This window comes from Typopeltis vanoorti, chromosome 18 (genome assembly GCF_054136105.1).
Source record: "Typopeltis vanoorti isolate ZY-2024b chromosome 18, IOZ_Tvanoo_1.0, whole genome shotgun sequence".
NCBI classification, from domain to species: Eukaryota; Metazoa; Arthropoda; class Arachnida; order Uropygi; family Thelyphonidae; genus Typopeltis; species Typopeltis vanoorti.
Window position 1 is genome coordinate 92,483,762 of NC_143566.1, and position 21,087 is coordinate 92,504,848.

The following is a 21,087-nucleotide window of genomic DNA, read 5'->3' on the forward strand; positions in this document are numbered from 1 at the left end:
TCGTATCAGTCAGTCAGGAGAGATTATTTGAGGTATTAAAAGAAGTCAGGCTTAATCATGCCATGGAATGAAATATATCTACAATGCTAAAAACTGGAGGAAAATTTATTTCCTATCATGTTATTATAAGGGTGCTTAAGGGTCAAAGCTGTATAACTGAGAGGAGACCTCCACATAGCCTTTAAAGGAATGCGGAGAACCGACCAGGGCTTCTGACCTAATGTCCAATCCTCACCTTCTCGTGGTGCACCCTGTTGGGTATCTACTTTGATACTGAACGAACGAGGATGGGCTGGCAATTTGGGATTTAGCCGACCAAATTGTATTCTTATGGGTTAAACCAAAATAAAAAATGATGGTACAACATGACAAAATTTCATGCCGGCTGGGGCGTCGCCCGGTTAAACAAGGTCCCCGTTGTTTTCGCCAGGGAACCAGGGCGAACAGCGAAAAGTCAGCTACTGGAACAAATCTGAAAACAAACCCCAACTCAACATCACCAGAGTTAAAGATCGGTACTATCAACGTAAGAAGCCTGAATGGCAAAGAAATGGAGCTAGCTGAGGAATTAGATAAGTACCAGATCGACATAATAGGGGTGACTGAAACAAAAAAGACCAAAACTGGTGAGATCTTTCTGAGCAATAAATACAAAATGTTATATTGAGGCAATGACAATCAAGGAAAACAAGGAGTAGCCATAGTATTCAACACAAAATACGAGGCTAATCTTCTTGAATGGCAGTCAGTCTCAAGTAGAGTAATGTGGGCAAATATGAGAATGGGGAACTGGACAATGAGACTTATTTGTGCCTATGGTCCCACAGGAGGATCTACTAAGGTAGAAGTGGAGGAATTTTTTGAGGCTTTAGAAAAAGCAACTGACACAATGAAAAAGGAAAAGTTGGTCCTTATTGGGGATCTAAATAGTAGAGTAGGAAATGATTGTGAGACATACAAAAATATTTTGGGAAAATTTGGAGAAAAGAGCAAAGCTAATAATAATGGCAAATATCTGTTGGATTTCTGCTCAGGACATGGACTGGTTATTACTAACACCATGTTCCAACATAAAAATGTGCACAAATTCACATGGAGAGAAGAGGCTAGGAATAAGAAAAGTCTCATTGACTATGTTATTGTTGATAGTGATGTTTTCTCCTTGGTGCAGGACACCAGAGTGTACAGAGGATTTGAAATTGGAAGTGATCACTATTTATTAATGATCACAAATTGAAATTCAATTTTATCCTGCTCAAGACTTTAGTCTTGAGCAGGATAAAATTGAATTTCATATTGAAAAGAATAACATGTAAGAAAGTTTTAAAGCGAATAAAAGTTGAGCAGCTCTCAGATGTGAACTGTAGACTAAAATACAGAAATATTATTGAAAAGAAAATGAAAGAGTTTGAGAACAGGAATCAAACCTTGGAGATTCAGTGGCAAACTCTGAAGGAAACATTGATTGATTCTGCCAGAGAGGCATGTGGTGAGGTTGTGTGCAAGGATAAAAAAATCAGAACTCCCTGGTGGACACAGGAAGTTAAAGAGGCAGTGAAGGAAAAGAAGAAAGCATATCAAAAGTTCCTGGCAAATAAGTCAGCTTTTACTCTTACAGAATACAGAGACAAATGTAAGAAAGCTAAACAGTGTGTAAAACTAGCTAAACAAAAGTCATGGGAGGACTTTGGCAAGAATATAGAAAATAAATATCAAGAAGGTGGCAAAATATTCTGGAGGTTGTTGAAGAAGCTTAGGAATGGAGGAAAGAGTGCTGTAAAAGGAATTAGAGACGATAAAGGTGAAATGAAAACAGTAGAAAAAGATATCCTTGAAGTATGGAGTAATTACTTTGAAAAACTGCTAAATGAAACAAGCAGTGATGACAGCACAGTTATAAAAAACACTGACCAGGCATGCAGTCAGGAATACATATCCATACTTGAAGTAGAAAAAGTCATCAAAGGCTTGAAATGTGGAAAGGCAGCAGGAGTAGATGATATTCGACCAGAAATGCTGAAGTATGGTGGTTTAAGAGTCTTACAGTGGCTGCACTGCATAGTTCAGAAAGCCTGGACAGAGGGACGAATTCCCGATGATTGGAGTAGAGCTCTCATAGTACCCATATATAAAAAGGGAAATAAAACTGAATGTGAGAATTACAGAGGTATTTCCCTACTGAGTGTTCCTGGCAAGATCTATGCAAGTATACTTGAGAAACGGTTGAGAAGAATTGTGGAAGAAAAGCTTGGTGAAGAACAAGCTGGATTCAGGCCAAATAGACGCTGTCAGGATCAGATCTTCACTTTACGACAAATAGTCGAGAAAGCATGGGAATATAACAAAGATCTGTATTTAAGTTTTGTCGATTTGGAAAAGGCATATGACAAGGTGCCAAGAGAGAAGCTATTCAATACGCTGCAGTTATATGGTGTCAATGGGGCATTATATCAAGCAATACTTAGTCTTTATTTGAGTTGTAAGTCAGCAGTTAGAATTGAAGGAAGTATAGGAAGATGGTTTAATGTTAAATCTGGTGTGAGACAAGGATGTACATTATCCCCTCTGTTATTCATTATCTATATGGATCACATTATGAAGGAATGTGGTATTAAACCTGATATCAAAATTGGAGATGTTAATGTCAGCTCTTTGCTTTATGCGGATGATGTTATACTTCTAAATAAATCCGCTACAAGTTTGCAAGATTCTCTGACTAAATTGAATAGCTGTTGTAATAGATATGGTATGAAGGTCAGCAATAAAAAGACAAAGACAATGAAAATAGGCAGAATCATTGAAAATGTCAACTGTGTTGTGAATGGAGAACCTGTGGAACAAGTAAAACATTTCAGCTACTTAGGCACAATTTTTACTGAAGATGGTAAACTAAATATAGAAATAGACAACAGAATCAGCAAAGCTGGTATCGTGGGAAGTCAATTGAATAAATTCATATGGAATAAGAAAGAAATTAGTCAGAACACTAAATTAGCTGTATACAAGACTGTGTTCAAACCAATTTTAACTTATGGATCTGAGAGCTGGGTCAGAAGTAAAACACTTGACCAAAGACTAGAGACCGCAGATATGAGAGTCCTGAGAAAGATTAGAGGCGTGAACAGATGGCATCAATGACAATATCATATTAAAAATGAGGATATTAGGAAAGAACTTGACATTGTCAGCATCCAGGAATGCGTTAGCAGAGCTAATCTCAGATGGTATGGTCACTTAAATAGAATGGGAGAGGAAAGATTAGCAAAACAAGTGTTCTCTGCCAGGTTGGCAGGAAAACGACCCAGAGGAAGACCAAGATATAGGTGGATTGATACGGTACAAAGTGCCTTAGACGATAGAAATATAAGATCTGATAATGTTGGAGTCTTGACAAGTAACAGACTGATTTGGAGGAAAATTGTAGATAGGAAGTTAGTAATGATGTAATTTTTTCATGTAGTACTGTCATATCCTGTACACCCCTTGAGGGTACATGGCAGGAATTTGATGATGATGATGATGTTATTATAAAAAATTTCATGCATTTAATTTTGAATAACAAATGGAAATCAGTTATCAGTTCTTGTAATACTTCAGGCCTCAATTATTCTCATAACTTATTTACCAGAAAGCAATATGAGAAAGCTGATGGCAAGCAATGTTAGTAACTAAGACTTGAATTTTCCATAATTTATGTCATCAGCAATTTATACTATCATTATGCAACTGTTTTCTTTGCATTTTGTATTAACTAGACATAGCTACCAGATATTAAATTACTAAAACTTGTTGGTTGTGTTCATTTAGTTTATTACTACCATGAAATGAGCTATTTTAAGAAATAAATTATAAAATGATGGATATGATGCTGAAGCCACTTTATTATAAATGAATACAACCTCTGCTACTACCTTTGGTGAGAGATACTCTTTTGTCTTTAGTACAAGACCCAACTAATAAATCATTAATAAAACAGACTTGGAATGCAAAAGATATATATAATATATATTTTATACTCACAACTGCAGTCTGAGATTTTTCCCCCTCTGCTGATCACCAAAGTAAACCTCTTACTAATTTATTCTCTGCCAAATATTTCCCACCATTAAATATTGGAAATTGAAAAGCTCAGTTAATAAGAAATATTACCCATATATGGTACTAATGTACTATAGGTTGATCAACTCACCTCTCTTGTATGGACTCAACGTAAAAAATAAATAAATAAAAAATGTCATCATTATCACTAGTGATATTAACTAGTCCCTCTGATAATGTGATTTCTCATCATATTTATGCTTACAGTTTAGTTTAACCATACCAGATTTAATCATTACAATACAAATTTGCAATCCTGAATAGGAAGAATGACTAAAGCTCAGTATTTCTCATATAAATCATAAATTAAGGTGGACAAAGCAGAATTTTTCATGATATACACACACAGCCTGAAATACAGTGTAACAGTATGTATATCAAACTAATCAGCAAAATAACTAAGCTATAGGTTTGAAAGCCATACTTTAGAATTTTCTTTTTGGTGTGGGCCAAAATAATGCAATTTTTGTTCTTATATATAAAATAGTGGTGAGAAAGTGTTTTATAAAGTATTGTTTGAATGGAAATTTGTAGAGAATATCCCTACAGATTGTTGTTCTCAAAGTTACACTAAGTAAGGAGTTCAATTATAAGAGTGAAAGAAAGGTAAGTGACTTGTTTAACATAGTTTCTTATATTTATATCCTAATGTGATTGTATTCACTAATATAAGTCTATACAAAAAATACTATACATTCAAAGTATTACATACTTTCAGTTATATACATGAAGACTTAAGGATATTTTACCCTCCATATATCTCAATTTATACAGTAGGAAGTGCAAAGTCTAAAACATCACTTTGAATACTGTAAAAAAGTTCTTTTTAAATGCAAGTATTATTTGCTTACATTTTAATGACAAAATAACCACATATAAAAGAAAAATATAGCAGATATAGATATGCTTAGGAAAATGTAAACAATGCTGCAAATATGGAAAAATTTTAATAAATATAAAATCATTTGCAGCTGCAGCAACTACAGATGAAATATTAAATATATATATGCATGACTAGAATTTAGCAGCATAACAAGAGAAATGGGTAACTGGACGGGAAAAAGGAACATGTAGCAGGAAATGGATAATAAATACACATCCATTTTGCTAAAACCAGTTTCTAATAGGTAAAGCATATGCATTATGGATACAGTTTTATCAAAGAGTGAAAGAGAAAAAAAAATGAAGAAAGGAGAAATCATATCTCACAGATACTGTCAGGCAGCTTTTTTTTGAATCTCCAAGATGTTAATAAAATAAACCATAGACAGCAGTCGATGTCTCCAATGAACATGAAAAAAAAATAGAAAAAATATATGGTCACCTTCTGGTCGCCATTCTTCCACCATTTCTGGCATGATGATAATGATACTTTGGGAAAGTTGGTGGCTGGTATTCAGACCCATAGTTGTTAAAAAGAAGCCCATTATAATATGTTTCTTCATATGGTGAACTATAAAAAAAAAGATTAAAAAAAATCAAAATAAATCATTCATACAATAAGGCACAATTTAAGATTAAGGTTTTAACAAAATTATATATTTTGTTTCCCACCTTACAAATTATTATTACAGGTTCTTTATTTTCTAAATATGTCAACTGAAACAAGGGGTTAAGTACTATACTAGTGAATGTAAAACAATTTCAGTATCACAGTGTCGTACCTTCTAACAACAAAAATAGCAACATGTGAGACATGGAGTCTCAATACAACATGCGGTTGTTCTTCACATGCACAGTTTCTTGTTATAGATGTTGCGTTGAGTTTTCAGATATTGAACAAAGCTATGAATGAGTCCTTGCCAAGTTAATGAAAATCAACTTCACAAAGAGTTTATACATGCAGATATAAGATAATACATACATACATAAAGACAGCCAACATGAATTTGGCTGTCTTTATGTATGTGGCTATGTTTAGAATTATTTCCATAATTCTAAACATAAAGGTTTAAATCTTATTAATCCTATGACTTCCCTGCACAAATATCCATTATGTTCTCTTATCTGTTTACCTAACTCAGTGGGAGAGAAAAAATATATAAATAAAAAACAGCAAGTCAATAAACTGAGTAAATCCCATTATTGCCAAATAAATATGTGTAAAACAAAATTCATTAGCTTATATACAAGTGGCTTATATATATTCTCTCACAGCTTATCTTCTCATTTGCAAAAAAATAATTCATAAATAAAATAAAATTTCATTTATTAATTAGTTTTTTTGCATATGCACTTAAAAACAAAACACATAACAGCAATACTGACACATGTTCAATCAGGCTAAATTAGATAATCATTGTACATAAATTTTTAAGTTCTTGCAGCTCATTTGATAAAAAAGATGCTCTTTAGCTGAAAAGACTACTGAAAGTGACTCAAACCAGCAAATGAATAATGCAATTAATTGGCATTGCAGAACACAGAAAGAGGATAAAGTAATCTGCTCTTTCATGATATTAATTGGGTTTCTATAAAACCAAGTTACCTGTAAATGATAAGATGAAATTTTTTAAGTAACCTTTAGCCATAACAATTATCTAATTCTTTCTAAATGTTACATAAATTCACTTTATAGCCTGAAGACCATTTTGCATATCTTTGAATCTATCTGTATATTTGTTTTAGCTCTCTTCTTATTGCTTTTTATGTTCTGCAGAACAATCTAGTACTTGGAATGTCACAAAATAATAATCATGGCATATTTCATTCTAGATAACTTCACATTTTAAAGAGATAGAGAAAGAGGGGGGGGGGGGAGGTGTAGTAATATGAAATGAATGTGAACCATATAAGACTAATTGCTCAAAATGCTGCTGGATGATAACTGAATTAATTAAATTATAAATACATTGAATGAATAGCTAATTTAAAAAAGTAGCAGTTAAGTATGATTGCTTTTCAAAGTTTGGATAAGTTTAGGCAATCATTCTAACTGGAGTTCAGATGGTTTCTCATTACTTCAAACTTTCCTCAGAGATTCACAGCAGCATTTCACATTACATATGACCTGCTAACTCTCAAACTTCAAATAAATTTCCTCTTTGTTTCATGTTAGATAAATTCATCATAAATTCTTGATATAATTCCCCTATATATGTAGTCATACTTAATAGGAGGAAAATCGCTCTTCACCTGTCCTAATATATCTGAGTTCTAAGTTCTCAGTTCTAATATATTTGCCAGAGGAATAATAGTGAAACTGAAACTACATCTAAGCTGATTAAAATTTTAGTGCACAATACCCAAGATGTTTTTAAAATCTTATTTATGTAAGGGCTAGATTGCACATAGGCACCTAAAAAAAATCTATTATTCGAGTCTAAGCATCACATTCATTATGTACCCTAGGAAACTCAAACACTCCAAGAGCTCTAACATAATGAAATCTTTTTATTGTCTTTGCCCCATGTCTAGAACTGATTTAAAACCTTGTTTAATTTGTTGATCTGAGACTGTATAAGGTCTCTGCAAATGCATCTAATAAGGTGAATGATCTCTTAATAAATGAGAGAGTGAAAAATATTCCTTTTTCACTCTTACTTAAACTAGAGGAGGAGCAAGTTGAAATATTAATTGTGCTGCTTCAAAACTATTTTAATGGCAGTGTGATAAGGAGCTCTAAGAAAGCCAAACAAAAAAACTGTTTTTCTTTTTAGCATCAATAAGGGCAAAATGTTACAGCTAACAGGTCTGGCAAATCCCCAGCTGGAATGATTTCTATATGAAAACATGATGCAAATTACGTAGATTTGGCTGTGCTACAATCAGTTTTAATTTTGTTTGATAATTTGCTTTCAACTATTTAGAATTTGGGTAGACAGGAAACAAAGACTGATTTGCAATATGCTTGATTCTTCTCTTTGATCAGTGACCAGGGGCAGCTCGTGCATAGGCACTGCGGAACCCAATTTTTCTCAATATATAAATATATTTCTTAATTTATTTATATTTGCTTGTAATATTTATTTTTTTTATCATCAACAATCCAATATAATTCTCTTATTTTGTAAAAAAAAATAATAAAAATCCATCTTGTAGCACTTAGGAGGGCGAAGGACGCTAGCGGCACTGTGTTTTCCACAGTGTCATATTGCTACGGGCGCAAGCATATGCACGTCATAGTGAGATGCCAGCTATTAGCGTAGTGCGGCACTGTCCGTAGCGCAGTTCCACTGTTGTTTATATGCAGTTTGTGCCAGTAGTAGAGTATTCGTAGTGCTTATCGTATTTACTCTGTCTCTTTAAATATTTGGACATTAAAATTAAAGACATAATATTTGTTATAGTAATTTTTAAGTAATTTTGAATTATACTAAACTGTATAATTTTATCGATAATAAACAATATTTTTTCATGAAACAAAACAAGAAGAATATATTTGATTTTTAAGCAATTTTGAATTATACCAAACTGTATAATTTTATCATAATTTTGATATTTTATCCAAACATGTATACACTGTACTTACAGTGTGTATGTATATTTTGAAAGTTGCAGCACCCCCACAATTTTAAGTCACAAGCCACCACTGGTGGTGACTCACTTCTTTGAGAAGAAAGAAGGTCTACATCAGAGATGAAAATTAAAAGTGAAACATAAAGTACCAAGTTTTTAACTTACAAGTGAAATGTGAAACTTGCCTAAAAATTGAAGTGGAATAGAATAAATTAAAGATGTCAAGAAATATATTCTTGGTTTTAAATCCAAGTGTAAGCAAACAAACAAATTTGTGCATGAAGTATCTTCATGACTGTGCTACTTATATATAGAGACTAATAATCTCACATTAACTGCCTTAGTATTCCATAATGCAAAGCACACATCCTTTTGGGTGTGTGCAATTTTAAACATTATGAGAAAGTCCTACCCAGACTGGTTTTGACCTTTATTGAAGTATGTTAAGATGCAGGGATACCTCTCCAAAAACTCCGAGTTATCTACAAGGTCACTCTAAATCTCACTAAGTGACCCTAAAAGATCACAATTAAACTCTACAATCCTGATCTGAATCGCTCCAGGACAGGAAACTCAGCAGTAGCTCCACTCAGTGATAGGCAAAAACTCACCATTGAGCAGTCTCCCTACTTCCAAGGAGGCAAGCAAACCCCAAAACAAACATTAATAAATCTTCCTCTTAGTTATAACATACAGGCACACCTTTATGGCATTCATATAGTGAAGGTATGCAAGTTCTTTTCACTTAAACTTTGATATCATCCAGGTCTACCTACTCACTGATGAGACCTCAAAAAAGGTTAAAACCGGTCTGGGTAGTGACCTCTCCTCATAATGTAATGACAGTATTACATCTCCTAGGAGCTGTGTTTTTACATTATGAGAAAATATCAAGGATAGTGAGGGAGCTTGCTCCACCTTTGCTTCGAGTTGCCTTGGTGTTGTACTACCAAGTGGTCACTTAGCTTGGATTCGCCGATAGTTCTTCGGCATGAAACTTATAGATCGTAGTTCTCAATCTTAGAGTTTCGCTTACTGGCTGTAAAACAACAAGGGATTTTTATCCCCTTCGTTTTAAACATTAATAAACGTCATCAGTGGGAGCCAGATCCAGAATAGATACCAAGGTTGCAGTAATGCAGATTAAAATACTCCAAATCAGAGATAGACGTTGAAAGTTTTTTCATTTGGTTATACTACAAATTAAAGATGCCAAGAAATTATATTCTTGGTTTAATCCTTTATCAAGTGTAAGCAAACAAAGTTTGCCCATGAAGTATCTTCATAACTGGGCTACTTGTATATAGAGGCTAATGATTTCACATTAATTGCCTTAGTTTTGAATTAATAGCTTAGCATTGTACACACCTGAAAAGATGTGTGCTTTGCATTATGGGATACTAAGGCAATTAATGTGAAGTCATTAGCCTCTACATGTAAGTAGCTCAGTTGTGAAGATACTTCACATGCAAACTTTGCTTGCTTACACTTGGATAAGGGTTAAAATCAAGAATATAATTTCTTGGCATCTTTAATTTATAGTATAATCAAGTGAAAAAACTTTCAATTAGCAGAATAGAAGTCATCCTTAAAGAAGAATTAGAGATGTACAAAGTCAGTATAATTGGTATTACAATGACAGCATACTTATATAGACATATGCTGATATGGGTTACTGAAGTGAAGAAGAAGACAAACAAGTGAGATGTTGCTAAATAATAACTACAATATGTTATATCTGGGCAACAGTGATCAGATAAAGGAGGTAGGAGCTATAACATTCAACAACAAACAAAAAAACATGAAGATACACTTATAAATGGCAGACACCTTCAAGCAGACAGATATGGAAAATTTTGAAAATGGGAAAGTGGATAATATGACTTGCTGGTGCTTACAGTCAGTTCTACTTTATTGATGAATTTTTCAGGTTATGAATGAATGCAGCTGACAAAAAAAAATGGAAAAGCTGATCCCTGTTGTTGGAGATATAAACAGCAGAGTAAGAAACAAATACCAGGTATATAGAAATGCTTTTTGAAAATGTGGTTGGTTAGTCTGTGGTTTATTGGCACAAGGAGAGCAAAGACCATACTCTGCCATTCCAAAGGTAAGAAATCAACAGAGAAATATATGAAGAAAATGCAAAGCTAATTATAAAATTAACTACTTGCTAGATTTCTGACAAAAATCTAGCAGGTAAATTTCTGTCAGATTTTATTTATTTAGCTTATGGATAAAAAACACAAGAAAATTTCTTATATTTTTAAAAACACAAGAAATTTTAAAATTTGGGCAAAACTATATGCAGATTGACAAGTTCAGTTAACCAATTGATGGCACTACCCAGAAGTATATGCAAGTTCCTGAGACCTCAAGGGAACGAGTATGTGGAACAGCCATCAATGATGCATAGTCTGCACAGTGCCACACATGCAAAAGGGTGACTGTAAATTCCCCACAGATGTAGTAAGCTGGCATGGTGGCCTTTTCCTGTCCTAAATCTAAACAGATTTAGGACTAGACACCTCTAGTTCCAGAGGAACTGAGCTAGATGGAATTCTAGAGTTTGATAGCTCGATGTGATCAGGTACTTGTTTGCAGTTCATTCCAAAGTATTCTTCACTAGTCCTGGAAATCATCATCTGGTAAATCCACAAGCCTGATGGGAGATCTGAAGTAAAGAGAGAGAGATCTTGATGTATAGGAGGGTTTGTGTTACTTCTGATTTTATTTCTTTCTTTGATTTTGATAGTAGCATGGAGGAGTGATGTGAGAAAGAACAGTGATTAACAGGCAACCATCGGAATGGAGTAGATCATAAAGTACAAGAGATAGTTCTCGTAATGTTCAGCTGTGTCTGCAAGAATCGTGTCACTTTGGCTCCAAACTGGCAAACAATACTCTGCCACTGGAAAAAACAAAGAGGGGCTGCTGTTCTAAGATCTAAGCATTACAACTCCAAGTTGTGGCCATGAACTTGTTTATGATGCTGTTTCTGGCAAATATCTTTAATTTAGTTTTTTCCAAATGTTGTCAGTATGTTAGGCTGTGATCAAGTGTGACATCAAGGTAGCAAGCATGGATTACTTTCATATATTAGAGTCCTGTTGCAAAAATTTATTTTTAGTTTTCTATGATCCTTGTTGTTATTTAGGTGAAAGTTGAAACTACAGTTTTACTAGGATGAGGGAATAGTCTCCAACTTTCCAAGTAGTTTTGCAGAAAGGTCAGATCTTTGCTCAGTGTTTCTTCAAGGCATTGGAGGAAACAGACTTGAGTAGTGATTGCTATGTCAAAAGCATAGATAAACTTTCAACTGGTTGTTGGAGAGATGTTGCAAAATTAAATTTCTCAAGTTGAAGAGACTTTTCACAAAATGGAAAAGTCTCTTCTAAGGGGGAGTCTTTCCCATTCTTTTCCAAGTGGGGGGGGGGGGGTGAAAAGCAAATACTTTGCATGAAGAATTGCGGGTGTGTGGAATGCATTGCTTAAGAATGTGGCGACATTAAGGCATGGTTTTATGAACTTTGTGTGAGTGGAGACCTCCTACAATGAATAATTGTTTGCTTCCATAGTGGTGTAGTGCTAATAATAGTCAAATATGGAAAAAATATATGCAAGAAAGTTTTAAAAAGAAACCAGGTTCAGCAGCTTTCATAAGTGAACGATAGACTAAAATTTACGATATTAAAGATATCGTCCATGTATCTCCACCATACTGTGGGTTTAGGGTCTACAAGAGATAAGATTTTACTTTTAAAATCCTCCATAAAGAGATGAGCACAAGATGGAGAGAGGGGCTACCCATTGCAAGGCCAGTCAATTGCTGATATATGGTTTTATTCCACATGAAAAATTTTGATGTTAAACAATGACAGAACAGAGAAGTAATATCTTGTGGGAGCAAACTTCCCAAAATGTTGATGACTTCCTCCACAGGGATGTTAGTGATTAGAAATGTAACATCCAGGCTGGCAAGTAGATCCGTATTAGAGATTGAGATGTTGTTCAGTTTCTCTACGAAATGTTGCGAATTTTGTATATAAGTATCTGAATTATGGATGTGTGGTTTGAGGAGGCCTGCCAGGTATTTAGATAACAGATGAGTGGGCGAATTGAATCAATCTACAATCGGGCGTAGTGGTATTCCATTTTTGTGTACTTTTAGGAAGCACCATATAGTCTTGGTGTTAGTGGATGCATTGATTTCAATCTTCGTTTTAAGTCTATAGGCCAGTTCACCATGTCATGTATTAAATTGTTGGTGTCATTGTGATTCTTTAGTGTTGGATCTGTGACTAGGACATGGTAGGTTGATGTATCCGATAGTAAGCTGTTAATCTTATCTTCGTAATCACTGGTGTTTAAAATCACTGTGGAATTTCTCTTATCTGCTTTCAATATGATAATGTCTTTCTTTTTCTTCAAAACTACACGATGTTCTTTTTTTTTTCTAGAGGAGTGATGTTTTTGTTAGGAGTTCTGGAAGATGAGAGGATGATACTAATTTTTAATCTAATATCATTAGCTATGGGTTCCAGTAACGATGAGACTACCTTTTCTATATTACAAATGATATCCACTTTAGGGACATGATCAGGTGTTATCGCAAAATTGAAACCTTTTTTTAAGTATACCGATCTCTGATTTTGTTAATACGTGATCCGATAAATTTAAAATAACTTTGTTATCTGGTAGAGAAGGTTTTGACTTAAAATGTTTTGTATAAAGATCATTGAATTTTTTTATTTGGTTTCGTTTGCTTGTTGTAAAGGCTTTATCATAGCTAATAGTGACCATTCTGTCCAAAAGTGACCATATATCTTGGTCTAAAGTACTAGAGATATTGTCATAAATCTGGTAACATTCTAAATCTATTTGGCTTTAAAGAAATCTGGTATGCTGTATCCATTCACATAGAAGTGCCAAAGATGTTTTAAAATAAATATGTTTCGCTCGTCTTGAATGGAATTGTTCTTTTAAAAATAGAAACTCTGGAATAATCTTATTGTTCCGACATCTCTTCAAAAAAGTTAAATGATTTAATAGTTTGGCCTTTTTACATTTAAGGAGTTCAAAATCAAAACGGTGTACCTTTCGTTTGATTTCCCCATGGATTCTATTCATGTTAAAAAAAAGGTTAATTTTCTTGACCATGAAAGCTCTGGAATGACTTCTAATGGGATATTTGATCAAGTATGCATATAATAAACAACTACATTATACCAACTAGTTTCACCAACTAAGGCTGTTTGCATTTCAGGGTACATAACTGATATAAGGCACTAAAAAGCAAAAAACTGTTACAAACTATAATCAACCAATTCCAATTATATTAGACAAAGAACAGAGCGCATACAATACATGCATAGAGCATGCATGATCTCACTTGTTGTTACTTAGGAACGTTCTATAGTTGGCACTGTAATTCAGTTCTGGTGAGTTAAGAGATCTAATAAGGGTCTTCCAGATCACAGGCAAGATTAGTCCTTGGTTCCTGTTAAGGTTTTGTATACAGCAGGCAACTGTTGTGGCCCTCTTTAAAAATTCGAGAGCAGAAGTCCTTCTCTATGTAAGGAATTGTGCTTCTATCCCACTCTATTATTATTATTATCGTTCCAGGCAACTCCAAGGAGTCGACAGACTCATCGAGGGAGGCCCTAACATCATGTCAAGAACAACTATTCAACATTCACACAGTATCTATCATACCTTGCCTTGAACTCATTCACGGTCGTAGCACCCACAACAGACTCTGGAAGCTTATTCCACTCATTCACCACCCTCCAAGTAAAAAACCTAGCTCTAACACCCTTGTCAACCACGCTCTTGCCCAGCTTCCATTCATGGCCCCTAGTCCTCCCACCACCAGTCATATTTTCAAAAATATCTTCTGGATCAATCTTATAGAAACCCTTCAGTAATTTGAATGTCTCAATCATATCACCCCTCCTTCGCCTATCGACCAATTTCTGCAACCCACAAATCCTCAAAATATTCTCATAAGGTTCATTCCACAGACCTGCTATCATCTTGGTCACTCGTCTCTGGATCCTCTCCACTTCCTCCCCATTACGAAGAAACCCTGATGCCCATAACTGAGCACAGTAGTCCACATGGGGTCTTATCAAGGGTCGATACAGAGGAACCACAACTTGTTTGTCTATCAAAAGCCTTGGCAAGGTCCAGCAGTATTACTGTAAACCCATTACCCCTATCCAGTTCGGCCGTCACTGTGTTATAAAACGTGAGCAAGTTACTGAGGCATGATCTACCCTTCACAAAACCATGTTGTCCCCCACACAATATCCCATTTTCATCTATCCAATCCTGTATTCTTTTCTTGACTAATTTCTCTAAGACCTTGACAATGATTCCTGATATGCTAATCGGTCGGTAATTTACAACAGCAGTCTTGGAACCACCTTTATGCAGTGGAACTATTTTCCCCTCTTTCCACCCCCTTGGGACTAACCCAGACCTGAGACTCAAATTAAACAAAATGGTCAAGGGCACTGACAATTCTTTAGCTGCTTCTCGTACAACACGAACTGGTATACCATCCAATCCCACAGATGTATTGACATTGAGGTTATGCAATAGACTACTCACCTCCACTTCATTCACCACAATTCCCGTATAATCTACTGGTACATTCGTTTCTGCAATGTCACCACCTGGATGATATATTCTTGCAAAGTGCTCACTCAGTAACTCAACTATATCAACTGATTCAGTCACCTCCCTACCATCGGCATTCTTTAAAATCATTCTGCCATGTACATTTTTCCTTTTACTTGTTACATATCTATAAAACTGTTTAGGATTCTCTTTAGCCTGCATGGCCAATGTTCTTTCGTAATCTTTTTTGCTTTTCTTACCACTCGTTACCCTTCTGGCCTGCGCTTTATACAATTCATGTGCCTGCCGGTCACCTTTCTCCTTAAATTCCCTCCATAGTTGTTTCTTTTTTTGCAGCTCAAGCTTAATGGTGTTATTCATCCATTTAACCCCTAGTTGATTTATTATTCGGACGCTAGGTATACAGTCAGCCATTGCTTCATGCAAACACTTCTTAACTGCCTCCCATGCACTATCGACTTCTAGTCCTTGCAGTTGTACATGCCATGGCACTGAACCAATCAAACTCCTAAGCTTGTCATACTTTCCAGCCCGATAATTCCACATGTACCCTGTCTTAATTGAAAATTCTACACCTTTAGCCACCTCCCAAGTCAAGACCCTATGATCACTCTCACGATTGGTGAGAATGTGGTCATATTTGTTACAGCCAAATCCTCAGATGTAATTACTAGGTCAAGCACTCTCTGACCCCTAGTATTTTCCATTACATGCTGTCGCAGATAGTTATCCTTTAATATCCGCATAAAATCTAATTCCTTCCTCCCGTGTGTCCTCTCCTCACTCCAATCAATGCGACCATAGTTGAAATCTTCCATAATAATTACCCTCCTTTCACTCATTTCTTCTATTTGCTTGTGCATACTATCTCCACCATCTTTTCCATCACCTGATCTATATCTGCACCCAATTGTATATTTTGTTCTGCTAGCCACAATCTCACTCCAGATGGACTCAAATGTGCTCTTTTTCTCTATCCTGCAATTCAACTTCTATTCTCCTTGGCTGCAGTTCATCAGCTATCATCAACAATACTTCTCTCCCCATTTTATTCTCTCTGTCATTCCTGAACACACTATACCGTTCACATTCAATCCCACTAGTTATATCATCTACAGTCAGCCATGTTTCACTAATGGCCAATAATCTGTGGTCTGGAAGTGCCAACAATGGCCAAAAATTCTTCCTTCTTGTTCCTAATACTCCTAGCATTAGTGTACATGAATTTAAGACCCCCATTAGCCCCAACCCTACCTTGATGCCTTATATTAACTATCCCCCTCTGATTTGTTGTCCTTGTTTGCTCGGGCATATTATATTCATTCTTACATTCAACTGCCTCCCTAAGGACTGCATATCTACTCCTCCCCCCCTTAATAAATCTAGTTTCCCTGAATTTGCACATCCACCACATTCAGCAACACTTTCTCAAGTCTTCTTGCACCGTAACCATTCAAATGCAAGCCATCCATCTTATATAGATCCTTTCGCCCATCGAACTCACTCCACACGTCCACAAATTCCACACCACTCATCATACATAACCCACGCATTAAGTCATTCGCAACTATGGCCCTCCTTTTAAACATTTCACTGTCATACCAAAAGACTAATCATTCTAACTCTCTCACTCTTTTCTTTTGCTACCTCAAACAATTCATTCAGGTCTTCTATCATTTCCATTTTGTCTCCTTTCAAATCATTCGTACCTGCCACAACAATCATTTCTTTCACCCTTTCCTTTTGCTCTCTAATAGACTCAGTTACATCCTTTATGGCCGCACCAGGTTGGTACGATTTTGTCAAATCCTCTGCTATCACACCTCGTACTAACGAGTCTCCATACAGCACTCTATCCTTCATTTTGTTCATGTTCACACTCATACGTCTATTTTTCCTGTCATACTTTTTATTATTGGCTGGTTCATTCAGTCGACTTTTGCTCATACGCTCTAGCTGCTGTTTTGCCCTTTGTATCGCACCATTCAACAACGCGATCTCACTCATTGCATCTATCTCATCTTTTTTATTCTCAGTAAAACCATTAATACTATCATTCACACTTTCTACATTCATGCTCTCACAATTCTCTGGTACAACCTCGCCATTTGTCATATCCCTACTTTCTTCATTCTGAAGTTTGACAAAAATATCACACTCACGATCCGAAATACTCTTCAATTTCTCATTCTCCCTACACACATTCACTCCTTTATTATCATCTAGCCACACTCCGACTGCACTCCGCAAAGCGTACATTTCGCAGCTAGTACACTGAATCATCTCTTTTAAATTACGTTCTTTGATAAAGATGGCGAACCATCATTACTGGCCGCCATTTTCCTTCGAACTGGAGCCATACTTACTTGCAACGCATTTTATTAAATTATAACACACCAAAAACACACAAAAAGATGCACTAAGAGACGCAAGGCAAACAAAACTACGCAATATTAAATAAATTTATCAACGATAACTGAAAATAATACTTATCTTATCCGGAGCTTTCACGAACACTACACACTACACTACGAATCCCTCTAGCGGTGACAGCCCCAATAAAATATGTTATAAAGACACACAAAATACTCTAAAAACACGAAAATCGTTCTAATATACTATAAAACCAATTTTCTAAGGAAAAACACACACCAAAAATCACCAATTTTACACGAGCGCTAAATTACACCGACCACTCACCACGACCATGCTATGATATGGTTCATTCTTGAGAAATGAAAAGCTAACCCCGATTTTTCTTCTTTGTCATTACTGACGTCACCAATGTGTTCTTTTTGCCTAATGTACACAAAAATGGAATACCACTATGCCCGATTGTAGATGGAATCAATTTGCCCACTTATCTGTTATCTAAACACCTGGTAGGCCTCTTCAAACCACACATCCATAATTCAGATACTTATATACGAAATTCGCAACATTTCGTAGAGAAACTGAACAACATCTCAATCTCCAATACAGATCTACTCGCCAGCATGGATGTTACAGCTCTATTCACTAACATCCCTGTGGAGGAAGTCATCAACATTTTGGGAAGTTTGCTCCCACAAGATATTACTTCTCTGTTCCGTCATTGTTTAACATCAAAATTTTTCATGTGGAATAAAACCATATATCAGCAATTGACTGGCCTTGCAATGGGTAGCCTCCTCTCTCCATCTTGTGCTGATCTCTTTATGGAGGATTTTTAAAGTAAAATCTTATCTCTATTTATGATATTATTCAAGTAAAAATGAATTTCAAAACAAAAAGAACCAAATCCTGGAGACTCTGTGGCAAAATATGAAGAAAATGTTGAATAATCATGATTCAGCCATGGAGGCACATGGTGAGGATATTTGCAAGGATGGAAAAATCTAGACTTCCCAACAGACTCAAAAAGTTAAAGAAGTCGGGTAAAAGAAGTCATATCCAATATTCTCAGCAAAGTCAGTTAAAATGCATTCTGTAAAATACGGAGAAAAATGTAAAAAAAAAAAAAAAATGCTGGATTGTAAAAGTAGCAAAACAATCATCATCAAATTCCTGATTTTAGGAAGAGACTTTACCTTGGGGGGGGGACATGAACTAATGAACTACGTGAAAAATTTACACAATTACTAACTTCTGATCAACAATTTTCCTCTAAATTAATCTATTATCTGTCAATATACTCCAACATTATCAGATCTTATAATTCTGACTTTTAGGACACTTTTTACTGTATCAATCTTGCTTCTCTCATTTTGTTTAAGTGAACATACCACCTAAGGTTAGCTCTACTGACACATTCCTGAATGCTATCAATCGCAAGTCTTTCCTACTATCCTCAATTTTTAATGTGATACTGCCACTGATGCCATCTGTTCACTTCACCAATCTTTCTCAGAACTCATATCTGAGGTCTCCAGTCTTTGATGGTTTCATTTCTAACCTAGTGCTCAGATCCATAAGTTAAAATTAGCTTGATAATAAAAGTCATGGAAAGACTTGTTTTGCTACTTTTATATCCAGCTCTTGATTAAGACAAAGATGATAAAACATTCTAGAGGCTATTGGAAACCTTAGAAATGGAGGAAAGAGGAATGAACAAAAGATGATTAAGGTGATATAAAAAGAGAAAATAGAGATGCTGTAGATGTCTGAAGTGAGTACTTCAACAGATTGTTAAGGAGATAAGCAGTGATGGAAAAATAGCACAAAAAAGTCACCAGAAACTTCAAAGGAATAAGACAGCTAGAATAGATAATATCCAACAAGAAATGCTCATATGCAGGTATAAATATTTTACAATGGTCATACTGCATAATAAAAAGAAGGCCTGGTCAAAATTCTGGTCAAATTCCAGAAGATTGCAGTAGCTATCATAGTACCCATCTATTAAAAAATGGAAAGTAAAACAATGTGATGAATTACAGAGGAATTTTACTATTGAAACATCCAGATATACTTGAAAAGAAACTAAGAAAAATTATGGAACTTTAAGTTGAGAAACCATGGAAATATAACAAGTACATATCTTTCAGTTCTGCAGCTCGTGAATAATAAGGATCCAGAGAAAAGTTATGTGGTATACAGGAGATATTATACCTAGCAATATATGGATATACTTTGCTTATAATTCCATCATGCATTCCATGCAAACTTTTGGATTAGAATCAATTATATTACCAATGAAATGACACTAATCATAGAGATCATTCCATGTGGAATTCTTATAATGAGAATGCAATACTAGTATGATGGCATTTTGAATGGTACACCATAAAAGAAAAAAAGCAACACCAGGTTGTGGTTTTAACTGCCTAGAGAGCAAATAATATCCACAATATACTGGTAATCCTTTTGTCTATTATGTGAAATCAATGGTAAACAAATGCCTCAGCATTTGTACCTGATAGATTATTGAAATTGGAAAACGGTCAGTTGGTTGTGTGGAATTATGGCCAATGTATCATCTTGTTCATCAGATAGTTTGCATATTTTTGCAAGATAAAAATTCTTTTTCAGGAGGTAAACCCTACCACTTTATGTGAAACCAAATAACTCACTTATGGTTGAAAATCCATTATAAAGGTTTCTCATCTCCTAGATGAAATTTCAATTTAATTCTTTCCTAAATGAAAGCCACATTTCGTGATATTCTCATGATTGTGCCACTGAAAAAGATGACTTTATTATTAAGAAGGTTAGACTGGAGAAAACTGAGATTAAAAGAAAGGAAGCCAAGTTCAGAAATATTAATAGTGTGATAGACGAAACATGAATTTGAAAAAAAATGAGCTAATGAGATTTTTAGCCAAAGAAGATCAAAAAGAGAAGCCTAAGTTGGACACACTTTGATGAGATGTCAGAATGAATCAATGAACAAATGTCTATATAAAAAGAGTTCAAAAATTGTGTATTTGGAAAAGGAGAAATGAAGAGTGAGTGAAGAGGATGAAAGATGAGTCAGCAAATAGATACTAGCAGCATGAGGTCAAAGAGTATTGAATTTGCTCATAGCATCAGAAGGGAGTCCCCTGTTAAGAATATGGCTATTTTACCACCAATTGGTAACAGTGATCATGCTGTGCTTTCTTGGGAAGTATCTAATTGTATTGATGCTCCGATTAGAACAATGGATATGTTGAATGGACATGGACAAGGTTGTTGTCCATGTCCATTCAACTTAGGAAAATTCTATCTTTGGTACTATGATGTCAGTTACTGAATGCGAATAATGCCAGCAATGCATGGGAATCTTTGAAAAAGTGCTTAAATGAAGCAGGCGGTATTTGAATGTATCCCTAGTGTTTGAAGAATGAATAGGTTGGGAGTGAAATGAATGTACAACCTTATTAAGCAAGAGATCCACAAGAAGAAGATAATGTGGAAAGAATATCG

General features: G+C 35.2%; 1 protein-coding gene across 1 annotated transcript in view; it reads right to left on the reverse strand.

Moving 5' to 3' along the window:
* LOC150096936 (uncharacterized) overlaps nucleotides 1–21,087 on the reverse strand; it is a 198,119-nt gene that overhangs the window by 31,785 nt on the left and 145,247 nt on the right. Inside the window, exon 8 of the mRNA XM_090408096.1 lies at nucleotides 5,423–5,551. Within this exon, the coding sequence (XP_090264222.1) occupies nucleotides 5,423–5,551 (129 nt within the window). The remainder of the gene's footprint in view (nucleotides 1–5,422; nucleotides 5,552–21,087) is intronic.